This window comes from Xyrauchen texanus, chromosome 25 (genome assembly GCF_025860055.1).
Source record: "Xyrauchen texanus isolate HMW12.3.18 chromosome 25, RBS_HiC_50CHRs, whole genome shotgun sequence".
Taxonomy (NCBI): Eukaryota; Metazoa; Chordata; class Actinopteri; order Cypriniformes; family Catostomidae; genus Xyrauchen; species Xyrauchen texanus.
In genome coordinates this window covers 14,650,874-14,675,479 of record NC_068300.1, presented here as the reverse complement: position 1 = coordinate 14,675,479, position 24,606 = coordinate 14,650,874, and the positions used below count along the sequence as shown (strand labels likewise).

At 35.5% G+C, this 24,606-nt stretch overlaps 3 protein-coding genes across 4 annotated transcripts; 2 read left to right on the top strand and 1 right to left on the bottom strand.

The window, feature by feature from the left end:
* Positions 1-21: 21 nt before the first annotated feature.
* On the top strand, positions 22-6,604 carry armc1l (armadillo repeat containing 1, like). The gene is made up of 6 exons (XM_052091751.1): positions 22-66; positions 1,681-1,867; positions 2,993-3,177; positions 3,302-3,417; positions 5,627-5,728; positions 5,919-6,604. The coding sequence occupies exons 2-6, from the start codon at positions 1,693-1,695 to the stop codon at positions 6,115-6,117; spliced, it is 777 nt and encodes a 258-aa protein (XP_051947711.1). The 5' UTR covers positions 22-66; positions 1,681-1,692; the 3' UTR covers positions 6,118-6,604.
* Positions 6,605-6,754: 150 nt separating this feature from the next.
* Positions 6,755-17,418, bottom strand: nlrp12l (NLR family pyrin domain containing 12-like). Of its 2 annotated transcripts, none has more exons than XR_007967513.1 (14): positions 17,367-17,418; positions 14,508-14,608; positions 14,313-14,415; positions 14,062-14,163; positions 12,142-13,944; positions 11,008-11,181; positions 10,407-10,580; positions 10,109-10,282; positions 9,817-9,990; positions 9,562-9,735; positions 8,614-8,787; positions 8,317-8,490; positions 7,933-8,083; positions 6,755-7,764 (listed from the first exon to the last, which is right to left on the bottom strand). XR_007967513.1 is itself a non-coding variant. In XM_052091656.1 (14 exons), exons 3-14 carry the CDS (start codon positions 14,387-14,389, stop codon positions 7,755-7,757), a joined length of 3,384 nt encoding a protein of 1,127 aa, XP_051947616.1. In that variant the 5' UTR covers positions 14,390-14,415; positions 14,508-14,608; positions 17,367-17,418; the 3' UTR covers positions 6,755-7,754. The 2 variants fall into 2 exon arrangements, 1 of the variants encoding a protein (XP_051947616.1); XM_052091656.1 differs by having other exon boundaries at positions 7,933-8,106.
* Positions 17,419-19,520: 2,102 nt separating this feature from the next.
* si:dkey-126g1.9 (uncharacterized protein C1orf115) lies at positions 19,521-24,189 on the top strand. The gene is made up of 2 exons (XM_052091902.1): positions 19,521-19,844; positions 22,896-24,189. Exons 1-2 carry the CDS (start codon positions 19,572-19,574, stop codon positions 23,031-23,033), a joined length of 411 nt encoding a protein of 136 aa, XP_051947862.1. The 5' UTR covers positions 19,521-19,571; the 3' UTR covers positions 23,034-24,189.
* Positions 24,190-24,606: the final 417 nt, after the last annotated feature.

The window sequence follows — 24,606 nt, the reverse complement described above, 5'->3', positions numbered from 1 at the left end:
GTTCAAACAGAACAGTGGGAAATTTTGTCTTCCGTGGATGCGTTGTAGTAGAGGTTGTTTGTTGGGGTGAGAACAGTTTAATCTTTGATCAACATATTTCACAAAATGAACCGCAATTGTATTGTTGTGGAATAAAAGTTGGTTCTCTAATTGTTTTTCATAGGCTTTAAATCGCCCAAATACTGGAGTCCGAAGTCAAAAACGTTAAGACTATTACATTGTTTTCCGTTTATTGTTATTAAGCATGTAGTGTTGAAGGTGTATATTATTAATAACGTATTTTAATCGCTGTTATAATTTCAAGTTTTATTATATTGTGGACCAGTAGTTGTCATGTCTATAAGCATGAGTGTGTGTTAGTGATGTATATAAATTATTAGGTGCTACTCAAAAATAGGAGGAAGTGTTTTTGAGTTTTGAATATGGACATACTGGTCCATATCCTCGTTATTCAAAAATTTGGAATAATGTACAGATTTTGCTCTTATGGGAAGAAATAGGTACTTTTATTCACCACAGTGGCATTTTACTGATCACAATGTATAGTCAGGATATTAATAACATGAAAAATTACTAATACAATTTGAAAAAATGACTTCAAAAATTTCTCATAAAAAAATCCTCCACATGCAGTAATGACAGCTTTGCAGATCCTTGTCATTCTAGCTGTCAGTTTGTCCAGATACTCAGGTTACATTTCACACCCACACTTCCTGCAGCACTTGCCATAGATGTGGCTTTCTTGTCGGGCACTTCTCACACAACTTACAGACTAACTGATCCCACAAAAGCTCAGTGGGGTTGAGAGCCATAACACTCTTCCAATTATCTGTTGTCCAATGTCTGTGATTTGTTGCCCACTCTAAACTTTTCTTTTGTTTTTCTGTTTCAAACGTTTCTTTTTCTTTGCAATTCTTCCCATAAGACCTGCACCCCTGAGTCTTCGCTTTACTTTTGTACATGAAACTGGTGTTGAGCGGGTAGAATTCAATGAAGCTGTCAGCGGAGGACATGTGAGGTGTTTATTTCTCAAAATAGAGACTCTGATATACTTATCCTCTTGTTTAGTTGTAGCCTTCCACATCTCTTTCTGTCCTTGTTAGAGCCAGTTGTTCTTTGTCTTTGAAGACTGTAGTTTACACCTTTATATGAAATCTTCAGTTTTTTATTTGGGGCAATTTCAAGCATTGTATAGCCTTCATTCCTCAAAACAATGATTGACTGTCGAGTTTCTAGAGAAAGTTGATTCTGTATTGCCATTTTTGAACTAATATTGACCTTAAGACATGCCAGTCTATTGCATATTGTGGCAACTCAAAAACAAACACAAGGTTAAGCTTCATTAAATGAACAAATAGCTTTCAGCTGTGTTTGATATAATGGCAAGTGAGTTTCTAGTACCAAATTATCAATTTAGCATGATTACTCAAGGATAAGGTATTTGAGTGATGGCTGCTGGAAATGGGGCCTGTCTAGATTTGATCAAAAACTTATTTTTTCAAATGGTGATAGTGCTGTTTTTTTAGATCAGTAATGTCCTGTATACTTTGTGATCAGTTGAATTCCACTTTGGTTAAAGTACCAATTTCCTTCAGAAACAGCGAAATCTGTACATTATTCCAAACTTACCAGTGTATGTATTTGGATTTGTTTCTAATCATTTGTTTTCATGGTTAGTAGATATCCACAAAAATGATGGACACCTTGTCAGTAGTCTCACAACTGCGGGACTTGGCATCAGAACCACAGAATCGGCAGGCTATTGTTCAGGATCAGGGCTGCCTTCCAGGTCTAGTGCTGTTCCTAGACCACAAAGACCCCAAAGTGCTCTTTGCCACTCTCCAGGTACACTCCGGATTCTACAACTGTCTTGTAAATGTACACAACCCTTAGAAGTAAAAGTTAAATATATGGAATGTTCAACCAACATTTATCTATAAGTATACTGACCTGTAAGTTTAAAGGAATAGTTCACCCAAAAACGATATTAAAAAGATTATAATATAAACGATTATAAAGTGTTTTTGTCCATACAATACAAGTCATTGGGGTCCAATACTTTCAAGCTCCATAAAAGTAATCCATACACGAGCGGTTTAACTCATGTGTTCTGAAGCGATTCGATCGGATGTGCATGAGAAACAGACTAAAATTTAGCTCCTTTTTCACTGTTAAAGGATTAGTTCACCCAAAAATGAAAATTCTCTCTAGTGATGGACTGATACATCGGCCAGACCGATTTTGGGTGAACTATTCCTTTAACTGTGTTTGCTTGGCTGATTAACAAGAGTGTCAACTTTTACTTGGGTCAGTTTTAAAATCTACCAATATATTTGTTAATGGATACTAGTCAACACTTTCTGTTTTCAATGTTTTTTCTTTTCAAGTTTATGCAAATTTGTTTGTTTCACTTTCACAAAACATTTGTATAAATCTGATTTGCTGCAGATAAATTGCATTATGTTTATCAGCCTTTGTACTGGCCATCCTGCGCTCAAGATATCGGCATCGGCCATTGAAAACCCCATAACTGTCGACCACAAATTCTCATGATTTACTCCTCATCATGTATTCCCAGATGTGACTTTCTTTCTTCTGCAAAACACAAAGAATTTTAGGACAAAATCTCAGGTCTGTAGGTCCATACAATGCAATTGAAGAATTTTGAAGCTTAAAAAAGCACAAAGGCAGCATAAAAGTAGACTCCAGTGGTGTAATCTATATCTTTTAAAACTATTTAATCAGTTTTGGGTGAAAACAGACCAAGATGTAACTCATTCTTCTCTATAAATATTGACATCCGTAGTCTCCTTGGCGATCTAGATTTCAAGCTTAATTACTATTCCTGTGCCATCTAATGGTCTGCACATGCCTCAAGCACTAGGAAGTATAATTGAGCTTGAAATCATGATCATGCCCAGAGACTGCAATGTCAAGATGTACAGTGAAAAAGGTGTTACATTTTGGTCTGTTCTCACCAAAAATTGATGAGATCACTTCAGCGGGCATGGATTAAACCACTGGAGTCTTACGGATTATTTTAATGCTCCCTTTATGAGACAAGCATGTCAGAATCCTGAGCAACAGAGGAGGATGAACAAACCCCAGTTCTTTATCAACAGGACAAACAAGAAAGCAAAATCGGTTACTCTGCACATACAAGGCTCAGATGGGGCAGTATGTACCCTGTGAATCTTTCATATATGCATTACTTACCAGGATTCATCAGTAATTTACTGTAAGTGGCCATTTTTATATAAATATATATAAGCAGATAAATCACGTGGTGTTGTGTTGACAGGATCAGAGATGTGTCTGTGAAGAGGCACTTTTGAAGGTGAAAGGTGTGATCAGCTTCACATTTCAGATGGCTATGAAGAGATACACTGTTCGCATCCGTGCAGACCTGCCCACGAGGTACATACATCCTTTATGCATATTCTTCTTTCTGTAAAGAGATAGTAAAATTTAATAGGACAAAAGCCACGTTCTTAAAGGGGTCATGCAGTGCTCTTTTATATATAATTTTATTATCTTCCCTGAGGTCCACTGATAATGTTAACAAGGTTTTTTTTTTCACCAAAACAGTCATAATTTATTAATAAGATCATTTTCCACCCTGTCTCTGGCCCTCTGTCTGAAATGCTCAGTTTAAGCCTAATGCCTACTCAAAGGAATAGTTCACCCAAATGTTTTAATTTGCTGATAATGTACCACGTTTCTTTCTTCTTCAAAACAGAATTTATGATTTTTAGGATTTCATTTCAGGCCTCCTCCTTTAAACAATGCAAGTGAATGTATTTTTAACTACAAATGTTCGCGTCCGTGCATCTCTGTGACGTGCACTCGAGAGAGATGACGTAAGCTCATTGGTGAGGTCACGCGTGGAGGAGGAGTCAGGAAGCGCGTCGTTGTTTACAAGAGTAACTTGCACAGACCAAGGGCCGTTCACAAACCAAAACAATTTCATACATGATGTCGGAGGATTTTGATTTTAGAAGAGGAGATGGAGTTTTTGACGATGAACTGATGGAGATGGAGGAGGCAAGGGCAAAAACAGCAAGGGCACAAGCGATGAATTCAGATATCGACCCTTTGTTTCTTTCGATGTTCTGAAATCCTCAGGGGTAAAATGTTCATGGCACATCCTCCAATATTTAAGAGAAAGTAGGTGTGTACTGATATACAGGTTCAGTGCAATAAGCCAGAGCTTCAATTGCTCATGATCATGTATAGGCAATCGATGAAAAGTTTATATTTTTCCCAGCGTGCATTTTCTTTGGGGTTTCTGAAGGTTGAAGCATCCAGGATACACACGCCAAATGACAATTTTGAACAATACACTTATACAAATACAAATCTACAGCAAAGACAATGAAACCTTTGTACAGCTCTCCTTCTCTTGTAAACAATTACGCACTTCCTGCCTCCTCCTCCACGTGACATGTGACCTTACCAACGAGCTTGCGCCATCCCTCTCCTGAGCGCGCGTCACAGAGATGTATGGAAGTGAACATTTGTAGTTAAAAAGTATTGTTTTGTTTCTAAAAATAATCAATCGTTTGTGTTCAGAAGAACTTTATTTGTTGACTGGAGTCGTGTGGATTATTTTGATGCACCCTAAATATGCATTTTGAACCGTCAAATAATGGAGTACATTCACTTGCATTGTTTAAAGGTGGAGGCCTGAAATTAAATCCTAAAATTCTTAAATTCTCTTTTGACAAAAATGTCAGGGTTTACACACAATGCACATCCAACACATTGCACCTGAATTGATTACATTGTTCATCTCAAGCGCAACTGTTAACACTTTTTTTTTTTACTTACATTTTTGATCGGGTCCAATAGTGTTTTTAACTGCCCCATTCTTCAAAAACAGTTCCTTTGCAAAGCTTGAATCATATTATGACTAGTTCACAAGCAATAAAACTGAACATACATAGTCCAAAGCATGGTTAATAGATGCACACACATTCAGTATCACATTGCTGGGAAATTCATCAAAACGGTCAAAGACGTCCATCTAGTGCAAGTTTACACAAACAATTAAAAATGAGCGCAGATGAGCGAAAAAATATATCCAGAACCCGTTTGTGCTCAAAACAGCAAGAACTAGCTGATGAAACCAAATGAGTATGTCTTGTGAGCATGCATGTCTAGTGCATGTTTATATACAAAAATAATTTTGAATAGTCCAGATAGGTCCCCTTTGGTGTTCAGGAATAGTGAAGCCACACTAGGGCTGTCTGTCCTGCTCTCTCTCCATCTCTCTCTCTCTCTCTCTGTTTATTTGAACTGAAGCACCAGTGGGCAGGGCCAATGATGCAATGACGTATAGTAGGCGTTGTTGATTTTTTGCTGTAGAGGTGGTCATGAATTAATGGGCCGCCAAATGATGTAGGGAAGTCCCGGAATTGGAGAACAAGCCATTTTTGCAGGTTGGTTTCAATAAATGCCTTTATTACATTGGGGATTATGTTTTGAGTTCTGATATTTACAGTATGTTTTTAATAGTAGAATGACTTCTTATATGTCAAAATATCAAGGAAAATTTTATTCCTCATGACATGACACCTTTAATACATGGATGAAAAATTACTAAACATCTCTGTCTCTTATAGAGTCTGGCCACTGCCATTGCTGCTACCAAAGTGCTCTCAGTCCAGCAGGTAGTGAAAAATGACAGTGGAGAGGAGGTGGGTTTGGCTGTTGCTCTTGGTTTGAAGCATGTATAGAAAAGTGTATCAGTGAGAATGATAATCTCGGATTCTATGTTTATATAGTTGTTTATCAGACTATAAATACAAACAAGAAACAAATTATGTTTACATGTGTACGCTTTGATATTTATTACGCTTTATCATCTTTAGTTGTAATTGAAGTCCATAAAACGTGTTGTCATCAATCATTTACAGGTTTTATCTGTACTATGGTTCAAGTTTTCATCCCACTCTGCACCTCTGGCGCAACGATAGAAGAGATTACCTGCCAGAGGACGAGAGTCCTGAGAAAGAGCTGGACCGCGCCGTGTCCCGTACTGGTGCCAAACCGGACACTAATGGAATCTGGCTGAACACAGCATCCAGTTTCCTTACTAAAACCTTCTACTGGTAAAGCTTGTCATAATGATGACAGCAGACCCTCCCTGCTTTGTCCTCAACCACTGTTCAACAAGGTAGATTGGCCTAAAAGAGCAACTTGGATCACTATCAGAGCTACCATCTCTAAGGAATTTCAAGGGACTTGCTACAGAAGGGGTCATTAAGTTCAGTTGATTATAACCATTCCCACAAAATATGCTTCGACATGACGCATGATATCGCAGCTGCATTACAACTGTGTGAAAGCTGTTCATTTTGAGCCCATGTTGTAAATTTGTTTTATTGTCACCAAAACAGGACTTTCCTTTCCTCCCTTTCTAAGGGACTAGAAATGTTCCTTTCTGTTTCTGTGTTGTCAAGTTTTGTCTGTTTTCTTTCCAGCTGATTTGTTGCAAATATTTACATTTCGATGTGTTTATAGGTGGAAAGTTTAGCTCAAGTCTTCTCAAGAAGATGGAAACAATTGAAGAACAAATAATTTTGGGATAAAATAAAGGTTAAGAAGGAAAAGGCTGTATTGGTTATTCTCTCTAAAAAAAATTTTTTTATCTAAATACCTGATTGTAGTTTTAAGATAAAATATGGAGAAAATTACTTGTGTATTTATTTATTTTTTGCCCATACAAAATAATTTTGTATTTAGTTATATTTGATCAATGTACAGTCTTTAATTTAGTCATAATATAAGCTTTATTGATACAACTGAACAGTATGTAGCTTGAGAGGCTTTACAGGATAAAAATGGGAAACTTAATGACATATTTTTTAGTTAAACTGCAGACATGACAGCATCATCATGCAACTCTAAATTTTACAGCAAGTATTTATGTAACATACATTAAATTTGTTCATTCAAAAGGTAGGTTGAAAAACATATGGAAACATGTTGAGGTATCGTTTTGTTTAATCAATACTAACACTAAGGGTGTTTGGGAGTGAAGCAAATGTATCACTTTTTCTCCTCGCAGTTTCTGAAATTGCCACTAATGTCACGGATTAGCTCTCAAAATCAGTGCATGTAGACTCATCTATTATTTTATAACTATTTTAATAAGTAGTTAAAACTATGAAATAACACAAATGGAAGTATGAGAATTCTATAGAGACCAAAAACATTCAATCAAAATTGTTTTATGTTTTGGGTTCTTCAAAGTACCCAACCTTTGTCTAGATATATCTCTAAACTCTAGGTATTCAACCAATGGCATTAGATATCCTGGAATGTTTTTAAATCCATATTAAGTCCAAATCTTAACTGGTAGTGTATTTAATTTCCATGAAGCAATCCAACTATTAAATTAACAGTACAGTCTAAAAGTTAAAGCTTTTAAATTTCAAACTGCAAGCATGAATTTATATGACTATGAATATGTCATGCCAGAATATACATGCATAATAAATATATGAAAATATAGGTATCTAATAAATATAGGAAAAGTAATGACAATAAATTATTACAAAAAATTATAACTTCAAATAACATTGTCTTTAAAAATCATAAATCCAAATATGTCATTTAAATGACCATCAAGACAAAAAGCAGTCCCTGACATTGAGTGCTTGGGTATGTCACCAATCTGCTACACTATCAAATGTAGATGGACATCATGAATATTGAATATTGTGCCACGGTATCCACAGATCTGTCATTCAATACAAACTGAAGAGACAAAGGAAAAGAGGTATTAACAAAAACATCACCTTTGAAGATAGAAAAATGCAAATACAGAGTTTGGGTATTTTGAAAGACGCACTCTGTAAGGCCAATTTAGTTCAGCACTCGTTTTTTTTACTTGCCACAAACACCAAACCAGGTGTGTCTACTTACTTAATTTTCTCTAGATTACAATGTGGATTGTCCAGTAGGACAGATAGTGGTCTCACGGCTGAGTCTGTCAGATTGTTTTCACTTAGGTCCATCTCTCTTAAAAGTGAGTGATTAGACATCAGTGCTGAGGCTAAGATTGTGCATCCTTCCCCTGTGACACCACAATTAGACAGTCTATAAAGAACAAATATTAGTTACATTCAATATTAGCTTATGTCTGGACATAGATACATTTACCAAAACCCTTCTATTTTTCAGTAAAGGTGTAAAATGCCATTTTAAAGTAGCAGAATTAGCTGAACGGAAAATCGCAATAAACAGTTAAACTGTTTAGTACCTTGCTGACTTTATGTCTGTGAACCTGGAACATTTTAGAGAAATTACCTCAAAGTTTCCAACTGACAGTGTGGATTTACCAATCCAGCACAAAGTATTTTCACTCCTAGATCTTGCAGGTTATTTACCCCCAGGTCCAGTTCTCTAAGACTTGAGGATTTTTCTCCAAGGATTGAAGCCAGTGAATCACAACAGTCCATAGTTAAGGCACACTGACTCAAACTAGTAAAGAAACAAGATGTTTATATGAAAGCATGTATACATTTCATGAACTTAGAATATATGTCATATCATTGAGGTTATGTTAGAACATATTATTTAAAATATTTTTTTTACAGAACCTACTCCAATTTCATGATCTTGCTGCTATGGTTCCTCAGCACTGGAGAGAGAAGCTTCACCCCTGTGTCTGCAAGGTCATTTTTACTCAGGTCGAGCTCTTTCAGATTAGAGGGGTTTGAGTTAAAAGCAGCTGCAAGGACAGCACAGCCTTTCTTTGTGATGCCACTGTCCCCTAATCTATTGTGAGAGAAAAACGAAGAAGGTCATTGTCAAGTATTCAAAGTTTTAAAAAATACACAAGGTTTTAAAGGTATCGTAGACATTAGCAAAACGTGTTTTCTGCCCAAAACAGTCATAATTTAGTTTGCATAATTTTTCACCTTACATTACAGGACTTAGTCAGGACATTTTTATGTTGCTAAGATATGGAGGAATAAAGCTGCCTAAATTATAAATGAATGAAAACAAATAAATATATATATTTGCAAAGTAATTACAAAATTTACAAAACTTTTTATAAAAAGTGCATTTATCCTTTTATTTCCTTATTTATTATATTTATTTATTTGAACATTTATTGTATTTATTTAAACATATTTATTTCAATATTTATTTATTGCCACATTTTACTTATTTATACATATACACACATTATTTCTACATTGTATGTTAATGAGGGAGGCATCTCTTTCTACTTCAAGAATAGGGATAGTCAAACAAAGTCTTAAGAAGCTTTAAGGCTTTCTTTTGGAATGTGCAAAAAATTTACCAAAGTTTATTTTAAATTTTATATTAAGACTACCGCTTCGGTGTAAAAAAAACTTTTTGCATGTTAAATAAAATTCACTTTGCTCTGCTCACACACAGGTTGTAGAGTGTTTATTTGTATTCAAATGTGAAAGAGAACTTTTAAGATCAGACTGTAAATGATTTTAGAGTTTTGTATCCAACAGCAAAGCGTTTAAAATTAAAAGTCTACAATGACATAAAAGTTCCAATTCTTCTACTCACCGTAGGGTCTCTAGCCTACAGCTGGAATTCTCCACCACTTCAGAGAGTCTTGTTACACCAGCGTCTTTTATGTGGTTCTGTCTCAGGTCCAACTCTCTCAGTGGATCAGGATTTGAAACAAGAGCAGAGGCCAAATCAGCCACACCTACCTCTGTGATCTCACATAATGCCAACCTGAAAAGACAGGATATATGTCACAATATATAAGATCATGAGTTTCTGTTCTGGATCTAAATGGAGATTTGAAACTCTTACCTCAAAATCGCTAGTTTGCAATGTTGGCTTCCAAGCCCATTTGAGAGCATTTTTATGCCTTTGTCATGTATTGCATTACCGCTCAGGTCTAGAGCCTTCAGAGTAGAGAAGCTGGACCTCAGGGCTGAAGCCAAAGCCTCACAGGATTTATCAGTGAGCAAACCATAACTCATCCTGAGGGTAGAAAATTACCAGAGAAAACCCATGTGGTAAAATTGAATATTTACAAACAATTATGACTATACATTTTATGAATGTCAAAATTCTAGCAAAAGAAATAGCAAACATATACCAAAGGGTTTCAAGCTTGGAGAGTGGATGCTCTAACACAGCTGAAAGCTTCTCCACACCATTATCACCTGGATTATTCCAGTGCAGGTCAAGCTCTCTCAAGTGAGATGGGTTGGACTGCAGAGCTGAGGCAATTGCAAAGCTGCCTGCAGGTGTGACTCTGCAGTCCTTGAGTCTATGAATAATTAAATAATATATTATCGTGAAAATAAAACAAATTATACATTAAGTTTGGTAAATTTGCCTTGCCTCAAGTGAGCCATGGTGGCTTGCGGAATTCTATCCATGGCATTACCTACCTCAATATTTCAAGCGTACAGTGCAGATTCCTCAGGTAATTGGCCAAGATCCTAATTCCTGATTCTCTCAGACTGTTTTCACTTAGGTCCAATACCCTGAGGTTTGGAAGGTTTGGAAGAAGCTCTGATTCCAGAACAGAGCAGCCCTGCATTGTGATTCTGCAGTATGAGAGCCTGAGGAAAGGGTAACATATGCATCACTAAACTTTTACAGGTGCTAATGTATTAGTGCTGTAATTGTGGCAATAAAGCCATACTAACAGTTTGAATTGATTGTGCTGAGGAAATTAGAACCAATTTTAAATCTAATAGGTAAAAACTTTACAACTAGAAAACATATTTTTAGTCTTGACTATATAGGATGTTTTATGTTTGTTCTTCAAATGTAGTTTATATCAAATGTAATGGTAAACATATAGAATTAATATATTAAGTAAGATAATTGGGGAATGTTTGCAACCACTCGCAGGGAATTATTATCCATTTATAATATACATTTAAATGTGATACGAAGACCAGAAGGTAAACCTTAAAAGACAGCAGTGTTGTCCAACCTGTATGCTGTATCAAAGTGAAATAAAAGAGTGAGCAAGAGCTTTACCTCAGTTCCTCTAATTTACACTGTTTATTTTTCATTCCAGCTGACAGTAGCTCCACTCCTTTGTCCCCAATGGAGTTACTGCACAGATCTAGCACTCGTACATTTGAAGAGTTGTAACTGACTGTGGAGGCAAGAGCCCTACAACATCTCATAGAGAGTCCACAATTATCCAATCTGGAAAAAAATGGTAACACTTCACAAAAAGTACATACAGTATGTTTTACCATTAGTTTATATAGTATTTAACATAAATTAACAGCGATCGACACCTTTACAGCATATATTATCTTGGTTAAAGGAATGTTCTTGGTTCAATACAAGTTAATCTCAATCCACAGCATTTGTGGCATAATGTTGATGACCACGAAAATTGTTTTGACTCATCCCTCATTTATTTATTTTCTAGAAAAAAAGAAGCAAAAATGGCACTTGCAATATAAGTGAATGTGGCCAGTCCATTAATGTTAAAGAAGTATACTTCCTACATGTTAACATGATTTTACTGTGATAAACAACCAAATCAGGGTAAAGTTACATCCAATATTGCAACTTCGTTGCCATGATGATGCAACGACGTTAACCCCTGTAATTTTGTTTACATTTTGTGGCTATGTTTTTTTTTTATATTTATGAACTGGCCCCATTCACTTCCATTGTAAGTGCCATACTGTAACAGCGATTTTTGCTTTAAACGGGGAACGAGTTTAAATTATTTTCTGTGGTAATCAAAATTGTGCTACAAATGCTTTCAATTTAGCTTGACTTGTGCTGAACCCGGAATATTCCTTTAATCTTAATTTCTGCATATTCTAATACATTTGTAACATTAAAAGAATTAACATGAACTAACAAGATTATCAAGACTAATAGATGCTGTAAAAAATTATTGTTCAGCTTTAGTTCAAGATACCTTACGCATTAACCAATGTTAACGAATTGAACCATATTGTAAAGTGTTACCATTAAAACAAGGTTATAAATATTGCACTATAATGGGCAAGAACACAGCCTACAATATACAGTATATGACCTTGCTTAAGCTGTTAGTATAACTACTCTTTGAATGTAAAGAATAAACTAAAGTGGAAAGAACCAAAATGAGCTTAAAACAGTTAACATTTCATTAAAACTCACAGAACAGACTCTGAAGCTTTCACCACTGGCAGCAATCTGGTAAGGCCTTCATCTGATCTAACATACTTCTTTAGGTCAAACACATCCAGCTTCTCCTCTGATGTCAATAACACAAAGACTAGGGCAGACCACTGGGCAGGGGAGAGTTTAGAAAAATGTCCTGAATTCAGGAAGCGTTGGACCTCTTTAACCAAAGATAGTTCATTCAGTTCATTGAGACAGTAGAAAAGATTGATTGACTTTTCCGGCAAGGCGGTCTCCTCGATCATCTTCTTGATATATTCAACTGTTTCCTCTATGCTCTGAGAGGCTCTGCTACCAGCTTGAGATAGTAAGCCTTGTAGAAGGCTCTGATTGGATTCCAACGAAACACCCAGAAGGAAACGGAGGAAAAGGTCCAGGTGTCCATTCTCGCTCTGTAGGGCCTTGTCAATGGCACTCTTGTGCAATTCAAACAAGGTGGTCTCATTAATGTCTGTTGTGTCAAGTTGTTCCTGATCAAGAACGTTGCAGTGGTTGATCTTAAACATGAAGTATACATACATGGCTGCCAAAAACTCCTGAATGCTCAGATGGACAAAGCAATAGACTTTGTTCTGGGTTAGTGCAGACTCCTCTCTAAATATTTGTGAACACACTCCAGAGTACACTACAGCTTCCTGAACATCAATGTCACAAGCCATTAGATCATCCTCGTAGAATATCAGATTGCCCTTTTTCAGCTGTTGGAAGGCGAGTTTACCTAGCTTCAAAATCATATCTTCATCCATTAGACCTGGCTTGTAATCTTTAGAGTATCTCATGTTTTTAGCTCTGGTTTGGTTGATAAGGAAGTGTGTGTACATTTGTGTGAGCGTCTTGGGGATTTCTCCATCCTCTGCTTCATTGAACATTCTCTCCAGCACGGTAACTGAGAGCCAACAGAAAACTGGTATGTGGCACATTATGTACAGACTTCTTGATGACTTCAAATGTGTGATGATTTGGCCAGAGAGGCGTTTATCATTAATTCTCTTGTTGAGGTACTCCTCCTTCTGAGGGTCATTAAACCCTCGAACTTCAGTCACCAGGTCAATATATTCAAGAGGGATCAGATTGGCTGCTGCCGGTCGAGATGTTATCCAGAGGAGAGCACCAGGAAGCAGGGTCTTATTGATGAGATTTGTCAGAAGAACATCAATAGAGGCCGGCACGGTCGGGTTGCACAGTTTTTCATTATTCTGGAAATCCAGAGGGAAGCGGCATTCATCCAGACCATCAAAGATAAAGAGAACGTTATGATGGACATCTTTAGAGACTACTTCCATTTTAAAGTGCTGCAGAAGTTCAAACAAGCTAACCCGTTTCCCTTTCATCAGGTTCAACTCTCGAAATGGAAGTGGGTGAATAGACTCAATGTATTGATTAGTTTTTCCCTCAGCCCAGTCCAGTATGAATTTCTGCACTGAGACCGTTTTCCCAATGCCAGCAACTCCCTTTGTTAGCACACATTTGATGGGTTTGTTTTTATCAGGTGAGTGTTTAAAAATATCATTGCATTTTACTGGGATGTCGACTGTGGTTTGTCTCTTCAATAAAGTCTCGATCTGTCTCACCTCATGCTCTTTGTTGATATTCTCGCTTTCCCCCTCAGTGATGTAAAGCTCTGTGTACATGTCGTTCAGTAATATGGAATGTGTATGACTGGCCAGGCCATTGTGAAAGCATTGATATTTTGCTTTCAGTCTTGATCTGTTCTCCTGTTGACAGTCCATGGCTGAGTTGGAATGGACTGCTGTGTCAAGTATGTTGTTCTTGTGGTTTCTTTAAAGAGACATGTTTAATGACTAAAATTATTATGCAGAGAACAGCAACACCAATCAACCTCAACACCAATGGAAAAGACATGATGTTTTAATAAGCTCTGTGTGAGTTTCTCACCGTTCATCAGTGCCAAAGTCTTCAAAGTTGAAAGAAATTGGTTCAGTCAGTGATGCTTCACTTTCATTTGACAGATAATTTCGCTCGATCTGCTTGCCGAACCTTACAAATATATGAGATATTTATAAATTGCATAACACATGGACATATCCATTGAATCCAGGCTGAATCAAATACTGAGGTATTTTCTTGATGGGTTCATGTTCTTAAAATCGTTTGGGATGCTCAGACCAAGCTGGTCTTGATTTTACCTTGGTACAGGAGAGGGAAGATCCTTTTTCAAATCAATTGGGTCCAACATAGAACTGGCACTTTTTAAAATAAACATGGCTGTGTTGATTTAGTGATTTCGGCCTTGAATGACAGAGAAGCCTTTTTATAAATATGTTATGACAATAAACAAATGCCATGTGGAGGACACATTCACATAAACACACTTTACGTACCATAGAGTGCTTAAATCCGGACAACTAATTATAAAAGTAAGTACAACCATCCACATATTTCTGTTAAAATTGATGTCCTTGGAGAGTTCAGCAGCTTAGACCTGCATACATTAAAAATATGATGATATGTAATCAACCAGAAACTACAGAACAGTACCATAGACTTATAACTTTACTGTGTTAACCTCACTGGTGCTATATACAGTAAAACAAATCTAAAATAATTTGCGGGGATTTACTATTGCTTGTCATAACTGTCAATTACTGGTCCAGGACAGACCAGGTGCAGGAAAGACAGGTTTTCACAGACTGAACAATGTAGAACATTCTGTTAGAAGAGATGCCAAAATAATTGTTAGGTAATACGTTACAATCAGTTACAACGTTCTAGGGGAATTTTAATTAGTTTTGCCCTTTAAAGATCCAAATAAATAAAATTGGGCTTTTGTGGCATTTAGTCTGTCTGTGAGCTTTGAGACTATCTATGTCATAGTGTACTCCTTAAAGGGATCGTTCACCCTGAATGAGAAATCTCTCATAATTTACTCATCCTCATGCCATCCCAGATGTGTATGACTTTCTTTTTTCTGCTGAACATAAACAAAGATTTTTAGAAGAAAATCTCAGCTCTGTTGGTCCTTAAAATGCAAGTGAATGGTGACCATACCTTTGAAGCTCCAAAAGGCACACAAAGGCCACATAAAAGTAATCCATAAAACTCAGTGTGGCAGGGCGGAGGGCGGGGCCGGGTCGTGATACTACACACCTGGTCCCGTATTAGGCTAATTATGGGACCAGGTGTGTAGTATCACGACCCGGCCCCGCCCTCTGCCCTGCCACACTCAGATTAATCCATATCTTCAGAAGTAATAATATAGGTGTGGGCATGAAACAGACCAATAATTAAGTCCTTTTATACTATAAATCTCTACTTTCATTTTCAAAATAAAAGAATGTGAATGTGAAAGCAGAGATTTATAGTTTTTAAATATTGAGCTGTTTCTCACTGTCACTTATATAGATTCTGAAGTCATAGATTTAACAACTGTAATCTTATGGATTACTTTTATGCCACATTTATGTGATTTCTGAAGCTTCAAAGTTCTGGTCACCAGTCACTTGTATTGTAAGGACCAATTTGTGTTCTGCAGAAGAAAGAAAGTCATAAACGCTGGGATGGCATGAGGGTGAGTATATAATGATATTTTTTTCATTTTCAACCATCCCTTTAAAGCTGGCAAAAATGACTTTTAGCAGATATAAGCATTACAAATTCTTCCAAGTGCAGGGCTTTATTTAGTTCCAGAGCAAGATAATACAGAGAACATGCCATTCAAGACTTTACAAGATATTCAAGACTCATAATCACAAGACAATTAAATAATGTCATACCCAAGTCAGCAGACCTGTACGGATTTCAGAGGGATTTCTTTTTTTCTATTAATGGTGTGTAATGTCAACATTTATGTTGCAATTTACAAGATTCAGCAATAGAATGAGGAACTGGTCAGTTAGGGTGGGGAAGTTATGTATTTCTTGCATCCACTAGTGTTTTTGTTTTTACAAAGGGAGGAAAATGAGGTTTAAAGAAAGTTTTATTTGACCTGAAGTCACAAAACTGCCTTTTGTTGGGGGGGGCTGTTTGGGCTGTGCATATTAAATAAGTCTTAGCAAAATGTTGATGAGCAGATAAATATGACTATATCTATGTACTCTCATTTAATTGCATGATTTTTATGTCATGTGATTTTAAGGCCAAAAGGACACTGGAATGGTGGTGGTGTAGTGGGCTTAATCCCCACAGCATTGTGTCCTTGAGCAAGGTGAGAGAGAAAAATCACCAGTCCTAACAAAATCAGTATTGCATCATACATATGGTTTACAAAACCAGTATCGCAAAACATATGCAGTAACAAGCATTAGACTACTAAGAAAGGTGCTATGGTGACGCTTTCTAAAATTGCCCTCATGCCAGTAACAGTAAACATAGTTTGTTACTAGACTCGAGTAACAAACACACCAAGTTCAAAATAAAGCATTTGAAATTGTCAAATGTGTTTTTACTGTCAATCTTAAGCATTTTCAACATCCTTTTTATTCTTTTTTTTTTTTAAACTACACAAACAAATTTAAAAACGTTTGGCCTTTACTATGCAACTATGCATTATAAGAAATATACCACCCCTTTCTTTACCTTTTTCTCACTACAAGAGATTAGGTAACACTTAGTTAGTTAGTTAGTTAGTTAGTTAATGCATTAAGTACAATGAAAAATATACTATTACAGCATTTATTAATCTTGTTTAATGTTAATTTATAAAAATATAACTGTTAGTAGTAAATTCATAAATAATGCATTAACTAATAATGCAACTAATTAAACTTTTAATTTAAAGAAATTAACATGAAACAATATGAATACATTCTTTAAATGTACTGTACATTGTCAGTCCATTTAAACTAATGTAGTAAACTCAATTAAAAAAAATTAAAAAGTAATCTAATTTTAAAGTGTTTCCAGAAATGAATGACAATATGGAGAGAATGAATGAAAGATATACAGAACACAACACAACCCGGTTAGAGAGACTTTCTACTAAACATGGTCAACCAGTTAGTAACAAGCTATTAAATGAAAATGTATTTAGTCAAGTATCAGAAATGAAATCATCTTGAGTAATGTATTGTCGTTACTACAGCTAAAGTAGACTACGTAGTCAACCAATGCGCACTAAAAAGGATACATAGATTGTGAATGTGAAGAATACAGTATAAAAGTGTACAATTATACCTCCATCATATAATCATTTTAAAACGCCAGCCCTTATTCCAGTTATTCAAGAAACTTTAACAACTTACGAACAAGTCGAGCATAGGTCCAAATCACGACTTCTTTCTAACCTCACTTCCGTGAAATCACGGCTGCCAGTCATTGATCACGTGGACAGAAAAAGGCGGGTGCTCGTGCACTGGCAGATGTCGGTGTGATATTTTGCTGAACCGATTTAAAAAAACATATATACTTCACATAGATGATTTTAATAAAGAGTATTAGTTTTTTTAATTCAGTATTTATTTATTTTGAATTTCTTTGTTGTTGTTGGTTTTTTTCACATAAGTGTTAAACTGCAAATAAGTAACCTCATAGTTTTGATGGCTTTTACTTTTACTATTATTCTAAAATAATGTGGAAAATAGTAATAATATGCTTTGAGTGGGTGTGTCCACATTTTATCCCTTAATTATTATTAAGTAGAGACTGACATATCATTTGTACACCCACCCCCCATATTGAAATGCAATAACACTGACTTTACTAAAGTAATACACCAAAGCTATGCCATACTTTTGTGATTTGTTTCACCTTATAAATCCGTAATGCATTCATTTTCATATAAAATAAGCCATTTTTATTATATCTTGCCTTCACTTCAATAAAAACCTTAATTTCGGTTAATTGAAAGATTGACAAAATATAAAAATGTCATGCATTTGAGGGATTCTGCTGTTGTCTACTGGAATAAAAATTACAATTAAATGAATTGACAGTTATAACCACGTAGATGCCTTAAGTGCTTCACACATTGGCTGATATACAGGTGAAACTCGAAAAATTAGAATATCGTGCAAAAGTTCATTAATTTCAGTAATTCAACTTAAAAGGTGAAACTAATATATTATATAGACTCATTACAAGCAAAGTAAGATATTTCAAGCCTTTATTTGATATAATTTTGATGATTATGGCTTACAGCTTATGAAAACCCCAAATTCAGAATCTCAGAAAATTAGAATATTGTGAAAAGGTTCAGTATTGTAGGCTCAAAGTGTCACACTCTAATCAGCTAAACACCTGCAAAGGGTTCCTGAGCCTTTAAATGGTCTCTCAGTCTGGTTCAGTTGAATTCACAATCATGGGGAAGACTGCTGACATTAATGAACTTTTGCACGATATTCTAATTTTTCGAGTTTCACCTGTATTTGACCCAATTTGTATCAAATAACATTTCTAAATATATTTATTTTTATACACTGGATATATATTTACACATTATAAAGGAAAAATATTTTACGAATTTTAAAAAAGTTTCAAACCTCTTTTTTTTTAAATGTCAGATTCTAAATGTCAGATTTGAAATGTCAATGATGTAACAGTATGTTTACAGTCAAACCTGACCATGCTGTAACAAAGAAAAGAAAAGCATTTTGCCAGTTATCAATTATTTCAAGCATCAACATTCTAGCATAAACTTTCTTGGTCAGACTTTTTTTATTTGTATGTGTGTGCAGATGTGTCTATACTTGTGAGGACCAAATGTTATCACTATTGACACTATTTTACATAATAATATAGTAAAATTGTGAAAAGGGGCATTTTTTGTATACTTGTAAAAAAAAAAAAGACTGAAAAACATGTCAGACGATGTTGATCTTTACATTATTTATTTAGTGATACACAGGTTTGTGTGACGGTAAACAAGAAAGAAAATATAATTAGCCTGATAGGAAAACAATGGAAGTCTATGAGATGTCCTCACAATCGGTGTGTGTGGGTGTAAAATAATTGCTCTGTGTTTTAGTCTCACTCATTCATTTCCTATGGCTGGACACATTTGACACAGACATGATGAGTGTTACACTGTTTTACATTGTTTGATTAAACCACCTAGAATTATCAAACTGAGTCTAGATCTGTGTAGCGTGTGCAGATAAGAGTAGGAAAAGTCACCAAGCCTTGTACCACTCAGATGAAGGAAACCATTTTCTTTAAATTGGTCTAAAATTACCCGAACATCACATATGGGTTAATATGCAAATTAGTTAAATGCAGAAAACTTTAGAAATGCTTAAAGAAAAAGTAAAGAATTTTAATAGAACTGAATATTGACTGACCATAAAATGTCTACAAGAAAACTTTATTGTCCTACTCCAATCCTTCAGACCCTCCTCTGGTGTGACCTTTATGTGGGGCTCCAAAGAGGGCTGGAGTCCAGCCAAACCCCTGACAGGCTCCAAGGGGATGTGTGTGTGCAATCTGAAAGTCCTAACAGGGGACACAAAAACATGAAGCCCAGGTCTCTCCTCTGTGTCCCGTGGCTTGGTCTATTTGATAACGCTAATCAACAGGATGTCAGTTGCAGCTACAGGCGGCAGGTCGACACCGGTGCTCCGGAGCACAGTCTCAGTCAACCGGAGGAGAAGAGGGCCAGAGATATGCACTTCACTTTTCAGCCGGAGAGATCTTATGAGCCTCTCGTAGATGAAGACAACACCCAACAGCAACAAAAGGAGGACAAGAAAGCAAAAAAGAAAGCAAAGTATAAGAAGTACAAAAAAGTATGTTCAATTTTTCTTTATTGGGTTATTTCCTAATTTTGTGCCTGTACATACAGAAATGGTAAATATAATGATGGTGGAATGTTTTCGTGAAGTGGCCGATTATTTTTCTCACTTCCATAAAATTTTAGTGAACAGGTGTGTTAATTTGATTCAGTGTAAATCTTTAAAAGTTTACATATAGTGGCTTTATTGACAGACAGTACGTTGGTCCTAAAACTACACTTTTTCTCATTATCATTCATTCTTGCTGTATTTCTTGGTTTGTTCTATTAAATTTTACAATGGTACAAGTCCGATTTATATTTCATATTTTTGAAAAAGCTAAGAATTAGCACTAACTTTGAATTAGCCACTTGAAACCATGATCAATCTTCAACCGTGATCAATGAGATCATGCATAGCCAATCAGGCACTCAAAATTGAAGTAATCAATCAAAAATCACCTAAAAACAAAACCAATAGATTGTCTACTGAAAATGCACTCCTCTTCTTTCAATACATGAATTATCATTATATGGCATTGCATTATATGAAGTCACATGTGTGTTGGCCATATAGAGTCCTTTAAAAGTGTACCCGAATCACTATGAGGCTACATAGTCAGACTTTCAGGCATTTACAGTTATTATTTTGACAGGAAGGGGGGCACTCAGGTCTCATGCAGTGATTCATTGTGATGTAGCAGAAATTTCCTCCCTCAAGATGAAGCTGTGCATCCTGTTTCTGAGGATATACAGTACACTAATGAAAAGCGACTCCTATGCCTGTAAACAACATGCTTGTATTTTTTGTTTGTTTTTTTACTGTGTAGGTGATAAAGCAATTGTTTAAATGATTTAAATTGGTTCAGATTTACTGAAGGCCAAAGTGTAGTGGACAAATAAATGTTCTCTATAAGATCTGACATAACAAGATCTGAAAACAATTGATTATATCATGGTGTTCTGTTAAGTCCATTTAATTTGATTATTGAAATAGTTTAACAGAATGTAAGGAATTGGGATTAATATTATATCAGAGATGTATTGTAGTAATGTGTTGGTTGTTTTGTATTGTGGATGGAGGGAGAAGTGTGGCAAGGATGAGGATGGGGCCGGGCCATGATGACGCATGCCCGGCCCCTAATCAGGCTAATCAAGCCGACGAGAGGGATAAAGGCGGCAGATCGGGAGAGAGAGAGAGCAACAGGCAGCTGCCCTGTACGCGTTCGTGTTTTTGTTTTGTTTAATTTATCATTAAACATTATTTATATTGTCAAGCCAGTACTCGCCTCCTCCTTTAATTTTACACTGTTACATTTTAACATTTTAATCTGTACTTTTAATGGTAAAAAAACCCCCAAAAAAAAACATACATTGGTTAATGAGTTGATACCTTTAAATATATTTAAAAAAACATTACATGCAGTTTTACAGTAAAATGTTGTAAATATTATTTTTTTTAGATGTAAAAAGTATGATTTTCCTGTATAATTAATGGCTGAAATTTATATTATGTCTAAAAAGAGAGTACATGTACTTTTTACAGTAAAATATTTTTAAAATGATGGTAAAAAACAGTGATCGGTCTTTCCCAGAATTTCCTGCGTGACCCATTACATTTCATTATGTTTTATGGGAATAGTTCTTATTTTTAATATCAGTTATGTACTTTGGTGTGTTCTGTGTCATATTTAATGTAGTTTAGTTAATATTTACTGCATTACTTTTTATTTCACATGTGTTACCCTGATGGTGTTTAGTGTTTAGTGTTTGTGTGAGTGAGACTGAGCACACTGTCTCTACATGATTACTGGTCATTGCTCCTAGAAGGGCCACTATTGGTGAACTTCATATCATCATATATAGGGTTGGGAGGGTTATTTTTTAAATGTATTCCCCTACAGATTTCAGAATACATGCTGTAAAATATAATTTGCATTCCGTTAGATTACTCAAGGCCAGTAACGTATTCTAGATACTTTGGATTAATTCTTCAGCACTGGTTGATTTTTTTTATTTGTTTTGACTATAAAATCTCTGCCAGTACAGAAGGACAAAATACACATGTTAAAAATACATTCTCTGAAAAACCTAAATATTTGATGCAGTGTTGTTTCTAAAACAAGATTAATCTAATTGATCTTGTTTTAAGGATTTTTAGATATTTTTAACAGGAAAACAATAAAAAATTATTACAATATGATTTTTGCCCTAATATCAAACGTCTTACTTGAAAAAAAAGAAAATATGATCCAACATGAATTTTCTTGATATAAAATATGATCGTGTCTGGTAACATGTGTATGTAAAATGGCTAGAAATAGCATTTTAGCTTAGCGTAAAGCTGGCAATTTACACAAGGTTTATCTATATTTCTTCTGCTTCAAACTTACTTCAAACGTACTTCTCTGTCTGCTTGTATGAATGCAACACATCATAAGACATAAGAAAGTGTTTCACCGCTGTTCAAATGCACTTTGGATCACATCATTTATATGAATACATTTTTCCATCTGAAAGGACTAAATATTAAATAAAAACAATGACAATAAAATGCAAAGTAATCTCTTCAGTGATCAAAATACTTTTGAATGTAACTGTATTCAGATTACCAATTATTTAAATTGTAACTGTAGTGGAATACAGTTACTTATATTTTGTATTTTAAAAACGTAATCCTGTTACATGTATTCTGTTCCTCCCCAACCCTGATCATATGCCCTTCTGTAATTACTACGGGATTAACAATACATTATAAAGTGAAAAACTGATTTTTACAATTTCAGAAGTCTAATCTATGAAGTTTATCATTTAATAATATAAACGATGCTACTGCACCTTAAAATATACATTAAAACAACAGTTTTAAACTGTAAAATGTACAGTCTGTTCTTCAAAGTGGTTTACATTTCTACTGTATTTGTTACATAATTATTCTGGTAACCACAGCTTCCAGGTTTTTGTTTTGTTGTTTTTTTACAGTGTATTTGTTGTGCAATATGTGTGTGCAGTGTATCAATTCTTTGATGTTGAAATTGACTTTTTCAACATGCTTTTTGTTTCACAGAATGTAGGAAAAGCTCTTCGCTACAGTTGGAAATGTCTGCTGCTGGGACTGCAGAACTTCACTGTGGGATACTCCACCCCTCTTTCCGCTGCTGCCACAATTGTTCCAGATTTCCACTCAGGAGAAGCTTGGGGCTGACCCCAGATATTTATACTCCAGAGTCAGCTATCTCCAAAGTGGACCAGTTATCTTTATACACAAATGCAAACCTAAAAACTATACTGTACATCTGCAAAGGCAACTCAACTTCTCATCCTATAAATTCTTGTATAGATCTTTGATTCTATGTAAAAATGTTGGTCTCCACCCTGCACAAAGACCCACAGAAATAAGGGAAAGATACAGTATCCTTTTACACAGAATCATATCCATGCATATTTTTCTGTGATTAAAACTTATTTAAATGAATTTCTGTATGAAAAATGATTCTATGATTATTTTATGTGCAGGGTAAAATGCCTGTGACAATCTCCCAGTATCAAATGTCTTCAGCTGCTGGTGAATACTTGGGTTTATATATTTTGTTTCAGCTCACTTTATAGAAGTAATGTAGACAAAGGTGAAAATTATTTCGGTTCTTCAGTTGATATGTTCATATGTTCATCTTTTCTTAGAAGAATGAACTGATCATAGAAATTTTTTCCCTTCATATTATCAATCTAGTATAGTTTTATTGGTTTAGTCCATTTCATGGACAAAAAAGAGAACGTGACAGAGATGAAATGTAATGTAAGGAAAGTAAGAGCAAGTGTTTTCAAACTATAATGAGGGCAGGAGCCTTTAAGAGGCAGGGTGGATTTTAAGAGGAACCACAACAGGAAAAGACGATGTAAAACAAAGCAGAGAGGCTAGTGCAGAACTAATGACACGATTGTAACAAATGCTTAAAGGTATAGTTACCCACAAAAAGTTGTTATAATTTTCTAGAAATTTATTTCACATGTATCATTCTCATATGTAACCTTCACTCTAGATTCTAGCTTCTTTTATCTGTGTTGTTACATTACTGTGTCTTAGATAGGGCTTCTAACAAATACCACACTAATTGTACCAGACATTGCCATCTCCAATTTTAATTGATAGTCTCAGTTTAGGGCAACTTTCAAGTGAGATGGCCTAGGCCAGAGAATGGGTTAACCTGACAGTGACATGTGTTTATGCAAGTAAGCAATCAGAGTTTTAGTTGAATATGGTAAGATATTGTTTGTTTGTAATTTGTAAGGAAATGATTATTGGGAGACTTCTTTTGAATGAGATATCTCTTCCAGCTGAATAAACTGTCTGCTGATGGTGAAAAGAATCCAAAGACTTTTATTGTGTTATTTCTCTTTATTGGACAATTCCCTGACATTTCTCACCCTTGTGGTATGACTTTTTTCTGCTGTGGAACAAAAAAGGAGAGTGATAGCCTCAGTCACCATCCACTTCCATTGCATCTTTTTTCTATACAATGACAGTGAATGGTGACTGAGGCTGTCAGCCCCTAACTTTCAACCAAACATTTGGAACAAAATGAGGGTTAGTAATAATGAGAGAAGTTTCTAATCTGTATATACCTTTAAAGGAATATTTTGGGTTCAATACAAGTTATGCTCAATCGACAGCATTTGTGGCATAATGTTGATTACCACAAAAAACTCTGACTCATAAAAAAAAGCAAAGATCTGGGGCCTGGGTTGCTCAGCGAGTGTTGATGCTGACTACCACCCCT

Bases quoted from the DNA above. Each gene is read 5' to 3' on its own strand.
- si:dkey-126g1.9 (XM_052091902.1), top strand. From the start codon at position 19,572: ATGAAGCCCAGGTCTCTCCTCTGTGTCCCGTGGCTTGGTCTATTTGAT. The intron at 19,845-22,895 runs GTATGTTCAATT...TTTGTTTCACAG, and splicing joins AGTATAAGAAGTACAAAAAA to AATGTAGGAAAAGCTCTTCG.
- armc1l (XM_052091751.1), top strand. From the start codon at position 1,693: ATGATGGACACCTTGTCAGTAGTCTCACAACTGCGGGACTTGGCATCA. The intron at 1,868-2,992 runs GTCTTGTAAATG...AAAATTGATGAG, and splicing joins ACACTCCGGATTCTACAACT to ATCACTTCAGCGGGCATGGA. The intron at 3,418-5,626 runs GTACATACATCC...TCTCTTATAGAG, and splicing joins CGTGCAGACCTGCCCACGAG to TCTGGCCACTGCCATTGCTG.
- nlrp12l (XM_052091656.1), bottom strand. From the start codon at position 14,389: ATGTTTATTTTAAAAAGTGCCAGTTCTATGTTGGACCCAATTGATTTG. The intron at 11,182-12,141 runs GTGAGTTTTAAT...ATTTTTTTCCAG, and splicing joins AAAGCTTCAGAGTCTGTTCT to ATTGGATAATTGTGGACTCT. The intron at 10,283-10,406 runs GTAGGTAATGCC...AATTATTCATAG, and splicing joins TGTACGCTTGAAATATTGAG to ACTCAAGGACTGCAGAGTCA.